The sequence below is a fragment of the Pomacea canaliculata genome, linkage group LG5 (assembly GCF_003073045.1).
Source record: "Pomacea canaliculata isolate SZHN2017 linkage group LG5, ASM307304v1, whole genome shotgun sequence".
NCBI classification, from domain to species: Eukaryota; Metazoa; Mollusca; class Gastropoda; order Architaenioglossa; family Ampullariidae; genus Pomacea; species Pomacea canaliculata.
Genome location: NC_037594.1, coordinates 15,375,963 through 15,390,200, shown reverse-complemented (window position 1 = coordinate 15,390,200; position 14,238 = coordinate 15,375,963). Strand labels below are relative to the sequence as shown.

The window sequence follows — 14,238 nt, the reverse complement described above, 5'->3', positions numbered from 1 at the left end:
ATTGAAACTTATCACAGCATTATGAGCTGATCAACCTTTTTTCTTTAAAATAGGTTGCCGTGAACATTAAGGCACTAATATTGCATTTCCTCTTCAGTGTTGAGTCTTCGGTATAAAATGAGCATATTTTGCAAAGTCAGCATTCTGGTTTGCATTTTTCTTTGTTTGAACACTTTAATCTCACTTTAGCTAACCATAGTTCTAAGACACCATTAATCTTTTTTAACAGCTTTCTCTTTTCGGTTGTTTAAGTTTCTCCTCTTTTTTTGCATACAACACTGGCAATAATCTTACATTTTCAGGCACGACATATTAACTTAGCCTATCTCTAACTTCATTGTATAGGGGAATGGTAATGAAATCATGTTGCCTGAGTAATAGAAACTTGCAGACAATACATACAGCTTTGGAATTTAAATATATATATAACACTGGAAAAGAACAGTAGAGAGTGAGGCAAAGGACATCGGAACCACATGGGCCCAAATGATGGGGGAATGCCCAAAACCGGGTCCACTGGCGAGGTGGTGTTACGGCCCTATGCTCCTCAAAGGAGCAACAAGGAATAAACTACATATTTAACATACACACAACTTTACTGTCACTTTAAGAAATATACGTGTAGCTCTCTTTAGACCAGTTGAAGCCATGATACAAAAGTCCAGAGTCTGAAGAAATGAAAAGTACATTAACACACATATTTTACCACTCACAAAGTGAGTTTTACTTCTCTTAACCTGTGATCCACAAATGTATTTTATTGTGATGCATTATATCCTACATGTACAACTTTATCCAGTCTATATATTGTAAAGCTCTGGGACTGAACATGCAGATATAAAAATCACCACCATTTAAATGATGTTGATTTAAATTTAATTTAAATGATGTTGAAAACTCAGTTTTTCTGTACAGCAGTATAAACAAAATATGCTTATCAAATGTCACAAGAGTTTGAAAAGCCTCGAAGTAAATTTCGTGTTCTGTGAGAACATAAGCTCCATAATGTGCTGATGAGCAATTCAGTCATTGAAACTTGATTTTTCTGAAGTGAGTCCTCAGTGTTTTTAGTTTATTTCTTGTTACTCTTCAAGGAGCATAGGGCTGCATCATTAGTCATCAGTGTGTAACAGCAAAATAGATTTACAGAAATGAAAATGTTCTGGACAAATACACAAGCTCACAAAAACATGTCTGCAAAGTAGTCATCAAATTCTTCCTCTCTGAAACAAAGAGTACATACAGAAACTTAGTTCAGAAATAACAAAGCATTGTTAAGAGCTGGAGGAAAACACATATTTCCAGAGAATTCAATAATATAAGATTAACCCTAACCTACTATTAGTACTGCTGAAGCTACTACATTATTATTCCCCAAAAAAACTTTACAAACTAGAATTACAGTCCTTATATGTCCTTCAGCATGAACACACATCATTACTTTACTTTGCACCAAACCAAGTTTTGCTACAGATGTGGACGCACACATGCATGTACATGACTACATAATAATAAATGATAACCTTAGAAACAGAACAGTTTTTTTCTGGATTATTAAATACAATAATACAGCCACTTTTGTTTTTACCTTATCACATTTACTTTTTATACCTGTAAATAAAATTATCTGAAGTCATTGTCACATTGTAACTTGAGTTTTGGACTTGGTCAGTGCCTTAAATGCACATAATATGTATGGTCAGAAAGGTGCCTTCCAATATCATAAATAAAAATATAAACAGGACATAAACACTTTACTTGATACATATTTCACACCTACCTGGATTTTTCCTCTGTTAGTTTAATGGGAGCACTCCAAATAGAGGAATCAGAAGGTGATTCAGATGATGACACCTTTTCTCCTGGATGTGTAGAAGATTGTTTTTGGCCTTCCACCTCATTTAGATCTGGGACATTCAGTAAAGATTCATTTTCTTTCTACCCCAGATAACATTTCTTAATGTAATCCTGAGCAGTTGGAAAAAAATGACACTTTTCTAAGAAAATGAAAATCTTTTGCTTGCATCTATTCCCCATTAGTAATTTGCTGCACCAACATATCCCTTTTCTGCTTCATATTGGTCTACAGAATTAGCAGTGGAGGGGAGATCAGCTGGCAGCTAGTGGATGCATTAACATGAGAAAAGCCTAATTCTTGCAATGCGAAGATGACAAGCATCTTTATGTGATGTGTGCAAGTCTACATTTAACTGGTGAAACAGATGTGTGCACAGACACACCACATCCCTTTTGACATACCATGTTGATCCTTTGCTCTTAATTTGTCTTTTTCTTCCCGTTTCGATTTCTTTTTTTGGACAATTTCTCTTTTTCTGCAAACAAAAAAATAAAAGTCATAATTATTTTAAAACTTACATTTTTTCAGTAATACTGGGATTATTCAGTGATTTGAGAATGTTTCAGTAATGTGTACATATTTTAAGTGATTTGATTTATTTCATTAATAGATAAGGTTGTGAGTGAAACTACTAAAATGAAAAGGTAAAAACAGCAAAAGACATCGATAACAAAGCAAAGAGGAGTGAAAAACAACAGAAAAAAGAGAACCTTTAAATTTTCTGCATTTGTATCTAATTCAATGTCTCCCAGGTGATGTTGACTTACATATGACAGATCTGCAAGCAGTCCATACTTGTAGTCACTGGTCTAGATGTACCATTAAGAAATTAGATTGAATTCCTGGCTCTGTAAACGCACCTCTTCCATAAACATTACTCCTAACAACCTTTCCCATAATGCTAGTCCTTTTTCACATCCTTCCTTTTCCAATATCATGTTACTCTCAGCTCTTGTTCTTGTTATTTGATTCCTCTTTGTGTTTTGTGTATTTGATTTTATTCTTCATTTAGTACGGTTGTTTATTCTTTTATAGTTCATATGCTTTTTGTTTCTTTTTCTGTCTCTCAATTGCTGTCCATGTTTTGTTCTCGTTCTTAAGTGCTAAGAGCATGCTCCTTAGGAGTGTGCTTTACAAATTTTGCATTCATTATTATTAAGATAACAAGCATTAAAAGAGAACAAATGCAATTATACAAACATAAAAAATTGAATCGCTGAATTTTAAAATTCTCTATATAAATCTCCATTTTGCTTTACTCACTTGTGATGATAATTCAGTTTATATGAGCAGTCAGGACACAGCCCTGAAATAGGTGGCACACATTGAATAAATCTGTTCTAATAATACAGCTACATCAAAACAGATTTATACCATCAATTCATCCATAAGCTAGCCCAAAGTAAGCATATTCATCTTCACATACACAAATGCATATACAGTGCACATGCACACACACACAAGGCATTTACACATGTTTTTTTACAAGCTTGTGCAAAATTTCTAATGAAAAGTTAAAAAGATGAATTTCTTCAAGAATTATAACTTACGTAATTTAACCAAAGCATTCTTTTTCTCTCCATGTTCCATGTAAGCAAAATTTACTTCCCAACTTCTCAATCCTTCATTTTCTGCACACTTTTTGTTGCCACATATAAACTGTCCTGGAAAATAAATGTACACTACCATCTCATTTGATACATCTGTTTCTCTTAAATATATCACAGCCCAGACCACATTTGTGGCAAGATAAATAATAAGAACACATAATTTAGAAAGAGCATTTCTTGGGCACAAAAATTTATAAACTGAAACAACAGAGAAAAACTGGCTATGTAACACAATTATGGAACAAGGCAGATGTAAGCTTTTATTTACATTTTCTTTGGTTGAAAAAAAATAATCTTGAGATGTCAGCAGCTAAAATCAGAATTTATGGACTTGTTCAAAGGAATTTGTGCTGTCCTAGATCATTCAGTTCTAGCAAAGTCCATCTTAATAAAGGCTAACAACTGAAACAAATATCTAAAAATCTCATATTGTGTACTATCAATTATAGTAACAGAGAATACATACTGACATGACTAAGATATCATTTTATCATAGCCCTACATCATAATAAAAGTAATTGAAAACAATTCATGAACATATTTATTTTACAAATAATTTTGAAAATCAAGGAAACAGAATGCTTTTATTTTCTTAAGTCCAGCTAAGTGTTTTTAAACAAGGAATCAGCCTATACTAGCAGAAAACATCAACAAACTGTGCAAAATAAATCCCAAAACAGTTTTCTTCATAATAAAAACATTAAACCTGGCTACCAAAAATATATGACTCGGAAATAAAACAGAATCAAGGATTTGTAGACAAATGCGAGAAAAAATGCACTCAGCCCATCAAATATATGATTGAGTGACTAACGATGCTGGATACTTACCTTTGCCATCTACCACTTCCTTTTCTGTCCGCCATCTCATTCCAATCTAAGGCATTATATTTGGAAAAAAGTCAAAATTAGCTTATGATTTTAAGACCAGTTAATCTTTAAAATATGACGATCAAAGCAAATGCTTTGTTGACTTGAGGAAATAGTTCGCAGACTAGCTACTATATTGAAGCTAAGTTATGTTGTCTACAGAATTCATTACCCAGAACAGTTTCCAAAATCATGCTTAGAAGATCTTAAATTATATTTCTTATTATAGTTTAAAATAAACTGAACAAGCAGTTAATTTGCAGAAATTGCAGTTCTCAAATTTCTTCATGCATGAAGACATTAGAAAGGCAAAGATCTTCAAAATACTGGTGCTCTTCAGTTTGGTCCTGAATAACAATAACCTATTAGTGAAATATTTAAGTTTATTGCACGGACTCTAATGTAAAACTTAGTTTGACATACCTTATTTTCTTTGTATCGACTAAGATCTGCCAAACAATACTCTTTAAACAATTTATCATAGTATTTTTTAGCAAGCTGTTTCTCCCTGCAAAAGAGCAAAATAAATAAAAAATCCTTTGACTGACAAGAATTTTCTTAACAACAAATAACAATGAACATTGTTTATACATTCTTATATTTTGTTTATACGAGTCTTCTAATGTTGTATTTCTTTTATGTTTATAGACTCAATGATAACCTCTATTTTAATTTCAAAATAAATAAAAGTATTTGCCACACCATGTAAAGCAGTGAACATTAATGGAGCAAAACAATGGAACATCTTGACACTGGTATTAGTATACGTGAAAACTTGGTCTTGGTATAAACCTACCATGTAATGTCAGCATCATCATCATCAGACCATAAGAAGCGATGATTTTCCCTTATGACATCCAAGTCTGTTTTGTCTTTCGATCTAAATGAAGATTTGATTTATTAGTTAATTATAATTAATTTTATTCATTTTGTTTAATTATATTTATTGTTAAAATATTAACTGCTTGTCATTTGCTTGTTAGTTTCATTGATTTAAATATCATCAAATGGGGCAGTTAAAGTTAATCCAGTCTAGAGAATGCCTACTCTAAATTTTTGTAATTTTGTCATAATAATACTTAAACAGTATCAAAACCAAACAGCTTATTCTGAAATTACACTGGTTAAATTGCTGAAGTAAATTTTCTTCTAAAATAAACAGCTGTTCTTCACATTCAATTATCTATCTGTATATCTGTCAGTACAAAATTATCTTATTTTAAGATCATGAAATCAATGGTCATTAAAAGGTAATATCATCACAGTCTAAGACATGTAGAAGCTCAGTACCTGTCCCTGTAAAAATCGTTCATGGAACCTCCAAAGTAAAGGACATAGTTGTTGACATACTGCTTGTGTCGGTCAAACATTTGCTTGTCAAAGAATTATAAACAGTAAGCAATGTCAAATAAATTAAACATTTATTTTTATTATACATAGAACAGTATAATAATAATATACACAAATACAAATGGTTTATTTATTAGGCCTTTGGGCCCATTCAAAAGGATTGGCATAAAACATATTACATGGTTAAGGTAAGAACAAAGCAGCATAACAATATTGCATATTGAAAATAATGTAATAATTGCAAACATTTTGCTAAAAACTAGTAGCAGCTTTCTGGAAGAGAGTCCTCCAACCAACCCAAGTCTTTTGAAAGGATACAGCACTCATAGTCAGATAATGCACCCGGTGAATTTTCCCTTCCTCTCTGAAGACAGAATTTTAAAAAAAATAAAAAATGAGTTTACAAGCAACAGTCCTGCATTCCTGTAAAAAGGTTTTGTGGTATGTGAGGATACTTTGGAATTAAAGGATATATTTATAAACTAATTTATGCAAAATTTTGAGCTAAGTGATGATGTTGTGGCAATTTATGTACATGCATAGTGTCATGCGATCAAGAGAACTCACTTATTGTACATTTCTCCCATCTCTTGTCGGTCTGGAAGCTTTTCTGACCGAGCTTTCTTCTTTGACAACAGACTTTCATCATGCTGTCTAAATACAGAAATGAATGTAAAAAAAAAAATGGTGAAAACAAACATGCAAAAAAACTTTTTTTGCAAAGTTTAATATAACAGATTAAAGATTTAACAGTTGTCCACTATAACAACACAAGTGCTAAACCAATGCTGATATAATTCATAAAATTCTCCTATTCAATCATCTGAAGAGCATTAACATTATTCCAAGTCATCTACATTTTAACTGTTTACAAGCCAACTGTTTGCCAGCATCAGGGCTGGTAGATAGGTAGCAATTCTATAGATAGTTTTACTTGATACAAGACAGATCACAGGAATTTAAATTACTAAATTTACAACATGTACACAGAAACTAATAGATTCTCACTTGCGTTTCTTGGTTTCTGCGTCTGAATCAAGTTCTGAGCTGTAGCCAGATCCACCTAACTGAAACGATCCATTTCACCAATTAATCCAGGATATGTATGTGAAGTGACGATTTTAACATTCAGTGACTATTGTGTCTTACTAATAAACTACGTATCTCTAGTCTTCTTTGTTTTTAAAACCTTCGGACTTGTGGCATTTAACTAAGGACTTAATATTCTATGAGTTCGTAAGGGTGAATGAAGATTACAGAAAATGTACTGTCTAAGTTATTTTTAATATTATCTAAAATAAATTAAACTGAAGCAAATGTGTTAAAGTACTTCTGTAAAGTCGATCCTGTCTGCCATTCCGCTCATAACAGATCAAGAGTTATTCCCCTTGAGAAAATACAAGATGTCTGCGTCCAGCATTTGTATTCCAGGTACATGCTTTCACTTTCCTTTGAAACTGTCCAGACTATAGTAGTAAATAATCTAATAAACAACAATTAAGAACGAAGAGATTTTCGCATATGTCTAACATTAACAAAGATTTTAAGACGAATTATATAGATACGCCTGGTTTATGTGCCTATTACTATACTAAAACTATTTTCAGGCCAGAGAATTGCAAGACAGAGCGAAGATACAGTGGGAGGGCATGGCACATATACCAGGCATGGTTTTCTGTATTCAACTCTGGCTGGATATCTTAAGGAGACACGCTTATCTGATGGAAAGGTGTGCCACAAATTAATAGATGTGTTAAATTTTATTTTAACTGTTTCCTTCCAGTCCCACAAGTTAAAAACTTTTCATCTGTGTATAATGGAAGATATGACATGATGAAATTTGCTAGAATATGATTTGTTTTAAGATATCATGTGCCTTCTTCCAGGCATATACTGTGATATGATTTGTTTTAAGGTCTAAATATGCAGGTTTGTCTAGCCTATTGATGACAATTGACAAGTTAGACATGAAGTCCTGCTTACTATTTTAATGGAAACGGATATTGTGTTACATGAGAAGGGAACATTTTCAGTTTTGAAGAGTACAGTTTTTTTATATTGTTTATTCTGAAGACCGGAAAAATGTACATGCTGATTTCTTTCTACAGAAGCAGATTTCAGTCGTTTCAGACATTCACCATACAGTTGTCCCTTCAGAAAGTGCCATTGTCACAGCCAAAGTGAGTACATATTCATTTTGTGTTCGTGTAGGTTTAAGTAGATTCTGCACTGATATTTTTTTTCCACTCTCTGTCAGAATCTTCATTTTTTTTGTCATATAGAATCACTGTGACAGGGTAGGCATGATAAAGGGGTAATTTAAAATTGAAATGCTTTCAAAGGCAAGTGTCTTAAGATATGTTGAGTAAATAATTTGTGTGTGTGTGATAGAAAGAGTCCAAGACAAATGGATGGCATGTTGTGAGTGTGGGCTTGAAGACAGAAAGATTAAGTTATTTTGCGTGAGAAAGAAATAGCTCCATGTAATGATAAAAACATAGATACGCAACATTAAAAATAACCCTTTCTTTCACGTCATTAAAAGCTTTCCCTTGTATGTAAAATCTTTTTGATTGCTTCTTAATCAAGGTGACAAGTGTTACACCACGCTTTTGTAAATGTGTCATCATGTCTGTAGGAAAAACTCCTCTTAAAGAATACTTCAGAGGAATGATAAGGTATGTTTCCAAGGGAGCTTAATTCATTAAAACTAAGATGTCATAGTATGAGGAAAACAATTATTCGCTTCAAAATTTAGACATAACTTCTTGCACGTATTGTGTCCTCTTTAATTTTTTTTTTTTTCATTTTTCTATTTCTCTTTCCTCTTTTTTATTGTTGTTTCTTTTTAAACAAAGGATGATACAATTTGTTTCTCGTGCTGGTTTTTTTTTTTTTTCGTTCAACACCATTAAGTTCACTGCCAAGCAGAAAGATGTGCTATAGAAGTGATGATGAATTCCAGTTGCAATTTATCTTTAGTTTATGAACTGACATTGCTTTATCCACCAAAGACCTGTGATATTTTTTCCCTTCTTCTTAGAAAGGAAGATGTCAGGGCTACAGAAAAAGACAAGGTAGAGATGTATAAATGTTTCAGGCCAGGTGATCTTGTTGTGGCTAGAGTTGTATCCTTTTGATTGTATATCATAACCAACATTTTAATAGACTTAACAACAAAAGCTTGGATGTCACGTGAATAGTCCTTCATGGCAATAATCATTATATACTCTTTGTGTAAGTACGCTATTCTTCTGTATTAATAACAGTGCTTTACAAATCATAATTTTACAAAGGAAAATACTATAAAAGTCATTATACATCTTTTAAGTATAGGTTGACAAAGTACATCTCATATACACAGCAGCACTGAAATCACACTTATTATACCCAAACACCATACGCCAAAGATACTTAGGTAGTTTAAGATTACAGCAATGAAATGCGAAAAAGAGTTGTCCCAGCATTTTCATAGCATAGGAATTATAAAAATTGACAATCAAATGATTAAAACAATGTGTGTGTGTGTGTGCACGTTGTTTGTAACAATATTAGATTAAAATAGAAGTAAATGTCAATTCAAAATGATTTCTTTTGATTGACTATAATTCCAAGGTTTTTTAAAAGGAAGTAACTAATCAGTGTGTTATACAATGATGAGAGTTTAGTAGCTATAGTACCAATTTCCTTATCTAAAATAGCTTTCCATTGGAGATGCGCAGTCTTACCTTTTATCAACAGCAGAGAATGAACTGGGTGTTGTCTCAGCAACAAGTGAAGCAGGTGCACTATAATGGCAAAAACATGCATGTTAAAATAGGAATTAATTTTACTTTTTATTGGTAGCAGCAAAACTTCTGTCTGTTAATGTACAACATTAGGGTCATCTTGCTGCAACTCTGAATTAATAACAGCATTAAATGCTTGTATAGACATATTAGTGTCAGATGTTAACATTTAATGAAACTGTGTGCAAAATATAAGCAAGAGTGATGAAGGAAACAATTTATGAAAGACAAAGATCTAGGTTTTACTTTCATAGTCATTAATGTGACTTTCCAAAGATTATGCTTTTCTTAAACTCTGATTATTTTTTTATATATATTTTCATCTAGGAGCTATAATGGTTCCAGTCAGCTGGTGCAAGATGCAGTGCCCAAAAACATTGGCAGAGGAGTTTCGCAAGGTGGCTAAAGTCCAACCACAGTACATTGAATACAATGTCTAGGATTGCATATACTGTGAAATTTTGAAGTGTATGTGTGGCTGGGTGAATCTTGCATTAGAAGTATGCATTTTAATCACTACAAAATAAAGTTTTGACGAACAGTATTGTGTTCCTCTGTCTATGTTTTGTGGGAATAGTGCAATAGTGCAGGATGGGTTTGAGATCATTCCTTTTTTTTTTTTGGTTATTGTTAATATTCATGTTTATATTTTTCCACAGCATTATTCCCATTCACTCATCCATGCACATCTACCCATCTAGACATGTAATAAAGTAAAATACTGCTCCAAATAGGTCCTCTTAATTCAAAACATGTTTGCAAAAATATTTATTACAATATTGCAATGTGGTTAAAAGTTTAAAGTGTATATACCAAAGGCACAAGACTATCAGAAGACTGTACTAATCAGACCAGAGATGCCACATTTCCTGTTGGTTATTTAATGCAAAATCAAAACAAGGTATGTTATGGAGGCCAATGATTGCCTTCTATTTAACAGCTGCCAGTGATTTAAGCCCTATTAGATCTGTACAGATTTAACAATGTTGGTATCTTCTATCATCATCACTAAAACAGATTTGGTTGGTGTTTGCGTTCACACAACCATTATTGTAGCTTCTGAGACACGGTTGCATAAAAATAGCTCAAGTTTTTTTTTTTTAATAGCATCTGATATATGACTTAAGTGAAATAGGAAGAAATCTCATAAATATTGCAAGTAGACATTACTGGCTGTATTTATATGGACATATCCGAACATCAAAATGCAGTGTGCATACAAAAATATTTGAACATCTAACTTTAAGCTTCTATGAAACAGGACATTAAAATTTCTGGAATATACCCTTAAGTTATAAAGATGCAGCTATAGTCCCCACTCCTTCCCTAAGCCACCAAATTTTTAATTTTTCACAGAATTTAGGGGCCAGCCTCTATAGTGTATTTATTTTTAGTGGTTGTGAGCTCCAGTTCTTTTCAACAAAATTTCTAGGACAGTACCAGAATAGGTCAGCAGAATGCAACAAGAGGTGTGCAGCAGCAGAAAAAAGGTATATGCACGCTACAAAAATAGTTTAAAATATATAGCAAAATGTATTACAGGGGGAAAATGTGTTCACACTTATTAATCCATTGAACAGAGACAAATCCAAAAGCACCGTTATTCACTCATATTTGATGTGCAAGATACATGATTGTCAATATGATCATTATCACAATATGAATATGCATATTTTGTAATAAAATTACAAGTTTATCACAAATGTAAAATACAAGTTTGGTTTAATAACAGTTCTGATTTAACAGCTTACTACTCATGTTTTAGTGTAATAAGGGAATTTTGGAACTTAAATATGTGTCAAATGACAACTGGAAATGTCTTTTTAATGACATCTGTGTTGAATTATTTGATTACATTATCATTTGCAATAATAATAATCTTGTGGCATCACATTTAGAGTTAACTAAATATAACATTGTTTTTTACTATTTCAACCAATTTAATTGTTTTTATTTAGCAATCATTAATCCCTGTTGAATTTCTTCAAAATTTATGGGAGGTAGCATACATTCCACATTCACTCCATCAAATATTTTCATGCTTTGAAGACACTCCTGAAAACTTTTCTGTGAGACCTCAAGGTACTCTATCAAGTTTTTCTTTTCTTGTTCAAGTTTGGCAATTTCCTCTTTCAGCACTAAAATTTCCTCCATTTTGGCTTCAGTCTTCTTTGATTGTAACTCAATAGCTTCTTGAAACTCTTCTCTCATTATTGCATAATGCTCTCTTGCTGTCTTTTGCTCTTCAGCATGTGCCCTTCTAAGAGCTATTTGACATTGCTTGTTCATGGCATCCTCCAGGTCATTAAGTGCGTTTTTCTTTTCCTCCTCTGCCTTCATTTTCAAAGACTGTAATTCTTTATTGTAATATCTGTTGATACAAAGGAGATAATTATAAAATAATCGCCTGTTAATACTAATTTGCAATTCTCTCCTATATATAATTGTGAAAGTGTTTTACCACAATAATACATTTCCTATAATTAATAAAATTGGATTGGAGTAATGAGTATGATCTGGAGATAATAGTCACTGTCTTATGTCTCCAACTGGACGATAGTCTAATATATCTTTACAGATAATACAATTTTTACCTTGACACATAAGTACTTTTTTCCATTACTAACGCCTGAAAAATTGTGCTCAAGACCAGAGTGATTTCTTCTATTGTAATAATTATAAGCCCACTTGGTAAACTTAAACACATATCAGCACTAAGCAAAAATGAATGGCATTAACCATTCAAGCAAAAATCATGAAGGTTTATGCCATTTATTTTTGCTAACTTCATCAACAAGTTATGGAAGATTAAATGCTTACTGTCTGAGATTTCTTATGGTTTCTGCAGCTAAAGTCTGCTCTTCTCTATGAGCTTCAGTCACAGCCTTTGCTTTTTCTTGAGCACATTTTTCCTCAATCTTTATCACAAGTCTCTGCCAGAAGTTTTTCACCCTTTTCACGTTCTTCTTTAACTTGTTCTATTGCCATTTTCTGCATTGTCATCTCAATTTTTAAGCATTCCTCCTGAAAGTGAATTACACTTTTAATTTAAAAGCCATAATAATGCAAAAAAATATGGTCTTTGGTTATTATTTATTATTATACTAACAGTGGTAGACAGTGATTATCTTGCTGTATAAATAGTATAGAAGTAAAAAATACAATCTAAATCAATGTTATAATTCATTAACAAACTGAAGCAAACTTTTTTTTTTTTTCCTAAAACAACTACTGCAAATAATAAATTCTTCTTTTGCTGTACTTTCACATTATCTGTTGTAGAAAATAGAACCTTGGAAAGAATGATCTCTTTATTATAAATGTAATACATGTCTTACCAACCCTGAACTTTTTTTTTTTCATTTTGCTAATTATTTTAGCAAAGAATTTTGCCACAGTACAATGATACAAAGAACGAAAATAAAGCTAGATTACAAATGAAACTTTAATTGTAGAAAATAGCTTTATAATATATAGCATATAGTACTATACATAATAAGGTTTTAGAACCTAAGTTTCCTCGTGACTGAACACAAAAAAGATCATAATGTGACATTTTCAACCTTGATATGTTGTTCATGCATCTTGCCTTGCTCTGCCAAAGCCTTTGCCACTTCTCCAGCCATTTCTTCCCTTGTAGCCTTTATTGCCATTTCTGTCCTTATATCAGCTTGCCTCCAGATTTCTTTCTCAGCTCTCTGTATAGCCTCAGTCTTCTCAGATTCAAGGTGTTCCATCAGGCGAACATGGATATCATGACCAAGACCTATCATGCAGTAAAAGTTTTTTTCCTTATTACTTTATCCTTTTTAATAAAACAGGTGTCCAGTCCTGAAGTGCAATATATTTTCATTTTGGTAAACTGCAAGTTGAAGAGGAAATATTGTGTTTCAGAAAGTAAGCGACAAGCAGAAGAAATCTGTAGTCCAGAGAGAATAACCACTCACATCACTTCTGTTCAGAAAAAAATCTTCAACTTATACATAGGATGGAGAAACTTTGAAGGTGTTTATATATAATGTATATAAGCAAGATAAAATGGTCATAAAGCTTACTCTGAGAAGCATGCAATAATTTGCAGAAGTGAAAAGATTAAAGATGATGTTGATGAAGAAAGTGATAGGCTTCTGAAACTTAAAAAATAGCATGTACTTCACAAATGCAGTTCATGATCAATCAAAACCCATGAATCTCGCATACGTTGGTATTTAAGCTTTGAAATTCTCAAAAACCAATAATTAAGTTATAAGTTCCATCTTGTTACATTTGACGTCCTGTTTGATAATGAAGTGTGTGTTGGGTGTATGGGATAATCACCTTTCTTAACACAATAAAAACATACCTAGTATTTTTCTGTGCGCGAAGGTTTGTACCACAACCGGTCTGGTCTCTTCATACCGTCTCGGCATCCCGTGGTATCGGGTTAACTCTGGAAACTTTATGTTGTAAACTGTATCCATCTTTGGACAAATAACCTTTGATATTTGCTCTGATCTGCCCGGATTAGACTGCGTTGTCCCAGCTTCTACTGACCCAGAAGAAATCGTTGCCATTTTTTATCTGATAAGAACATTCTTGAAATTTTGGCTTTAAATGCATAGGAAAGCAAGGTTTTCGAAGAAGTAGTAACTTGTGTTAGTGACAACGACACTTGAGCTACAAGAACTAAACAGGTATAAAATCTATTACGATGGAAACCTGGTTCTGCCGAGCAACTGACAGGGCACCACCATATTGGCGTCTGCTATCCTTCAGTTGTTGCC

General features: G+C 32.7%; 3 protein-coding genes across 4 annotated transcripts; 1 reads left to right on the top strand and 2 right to left on the bottom strand.

Annotated features, from left to right (window-relative positions):
• Nucleotides 1-154: 154 nt before the first annotated feature.
• LOC112564075 (protein FRA10AC1 homolog) lies at nt 155-7,079 on the bottom strand. The gene is made up of 13 exons (XM_025238655.1): nt 7,018-7,079; nt 6,696-6,754; nt 6,255-6,341; nt 6,006-6,051; nt 5,628-5,704; nt 5,134-5,217; nt 4,761-4,845; nt 4,299-4,344; nt 3,409-3,522; nt 3,122-3,164; nt 2,260-2,333; nt 1,781-1,907; nt 155-1,223 (listed from the first exon to the last, which is right to left on the bottom strand). The coding sequence occupies exons 1-13, from the start codon at nt 7,051-7,053 to the stop codon at nt 1,181-1,183; spliced, it is 921 nt and encodes a 306-aa protein (XP_025094440.1). The 5' UTR covers nt 7,054-7,079; the 3' UTR covers nt 155-1,180.
• On the top strand, nt 7,075-10,017 carry LOC112564076 (exosome complex component CSL4-like). Its single transcript, XM_025238656.1, has 7 exons — nt 7,075-7,118; nt 7,295-7,416; nt 7,796-7,867; nt 8,277-8,365; nt 8,731-8,815; nt 9,389-9,470; nt 9,803-10,017. Exons 1-7 carry the CDS (start codon nt 7,091-7,093, stop codon nt 9,913-9,915), a joined length of 591 nt encoding a protein of 196 aa, XP_025094441.1. The 5' UTR covers nt 7,075-7,090; the 3' UTR covers nt 9,916-10,017.
• Nucleotides 10,018-10,226: 209 nt separating this feature from the next.
• LOC112564078 lies at nt 10,227-14,238 on the bottom strand. Of its 2 annotated transcripts, XM_025238659.1 has the most exons (4): nt 13,818-14,232; nt 13,039-13,241; nt 12,296-12,499; nt 10,227-11,846 (listed from the first exon to the last, which is right to left on the bottom strand). In XM_025238659.1, the coding sequence occupies exons 1-3, from the start codon at nt 14,026-14,028 to the stop codon at nt 12,389-12,391; spliced, it is 525 nt and encodes a 174-aa protein (XP_025094444.1). In that variant the 5' UTR covers nt 14,029-14,232; the 3' UTR covers nt 10,227-11,846; nt 12,296-12,388. The 2 variants fall into 2 exon arrangements, with proteins under 2 accessions (XP_025094444.1, XP_025094445.1); XM_025238660.1 differs by lacking the exon at nt 10,227-11,846 and having other exon boundaries at nt 12,327-12,499; nt 13,065-13,241; nt 13,818-14,238.

What these genes read in the sequence shown, in the direction of transcription:
- LOC112564075 (XM_025238655.1), bottom strand. Translation starts at nt 7,053, where the DNA reads ATGAGCGGAATGGCAGACAGGATCGACTTTACAGAA. An exon ending in GGAAGTGGTAGATGGCAAAG is followed by an intron (nt 3,523 to 4,298) that starts GTAAGTATCCAG and finishes TTTATTTTCCAG; the next exon opens with GACAGTTTATATGTGGCAAC. An exon ending in GAATGCTTTGGTTAAATTAC is followed by an intron (nt 3,165 to 3,408) that starts GTAAGTTATAAT and finishes CACCTATTTCAG; the next exon opens with GGCTGTGTCCTGACTGCTCA.
- LOC112564076 (XM_025238656.1), top strand. Translation starts at nt 7,091, where the DNA reads ATGTCTGCGTCCAGCATTTGTATTCCAG. An exon ending in TACTTCAGAGGAATGATAAG is followed by an intron (nt 8,366 to 8,730) that starts GTATGTTTCCAA and finishes CCTTCTTCTTAG; the next exon opens with AAAGGAAGATGTCAGGGCTA. An exon ending in ATCTTGTTGTGGCTAGAGTT is followed by an intron (nt 8,816 to 9,388) that starts GTATCCTTTTGA and finishes TATCTAAAATAG; the next exon opens with CTTTCCATTGGAGATGCGCA.
- LOC112564078 (XM_025238659.1), bottom strand. Translation starts at nt 14,028, where the DNA reads ATGGCAACGATTTCTTCTGGGTCAGTAGAAGCTGGGACAACGCAGTCT. An exon ending in CGCGCACAGAAAAATACTAG is followed by an intron (nt 13,242 to 13,817) that starts GTATGTTTTTAT and finishes ACTGCATGATAG; the next exon opens with GTCTTGGTCATGATATCCAT. An exon ending in TGCATGAACAACATATCAAG is followed by an intron (nt 12,500 to 13,038) that starts GTTGAAAATGTC and finishes ATTCACTTTCAG; the next exon opens with GAGGAATGCTTAAAAATTGA.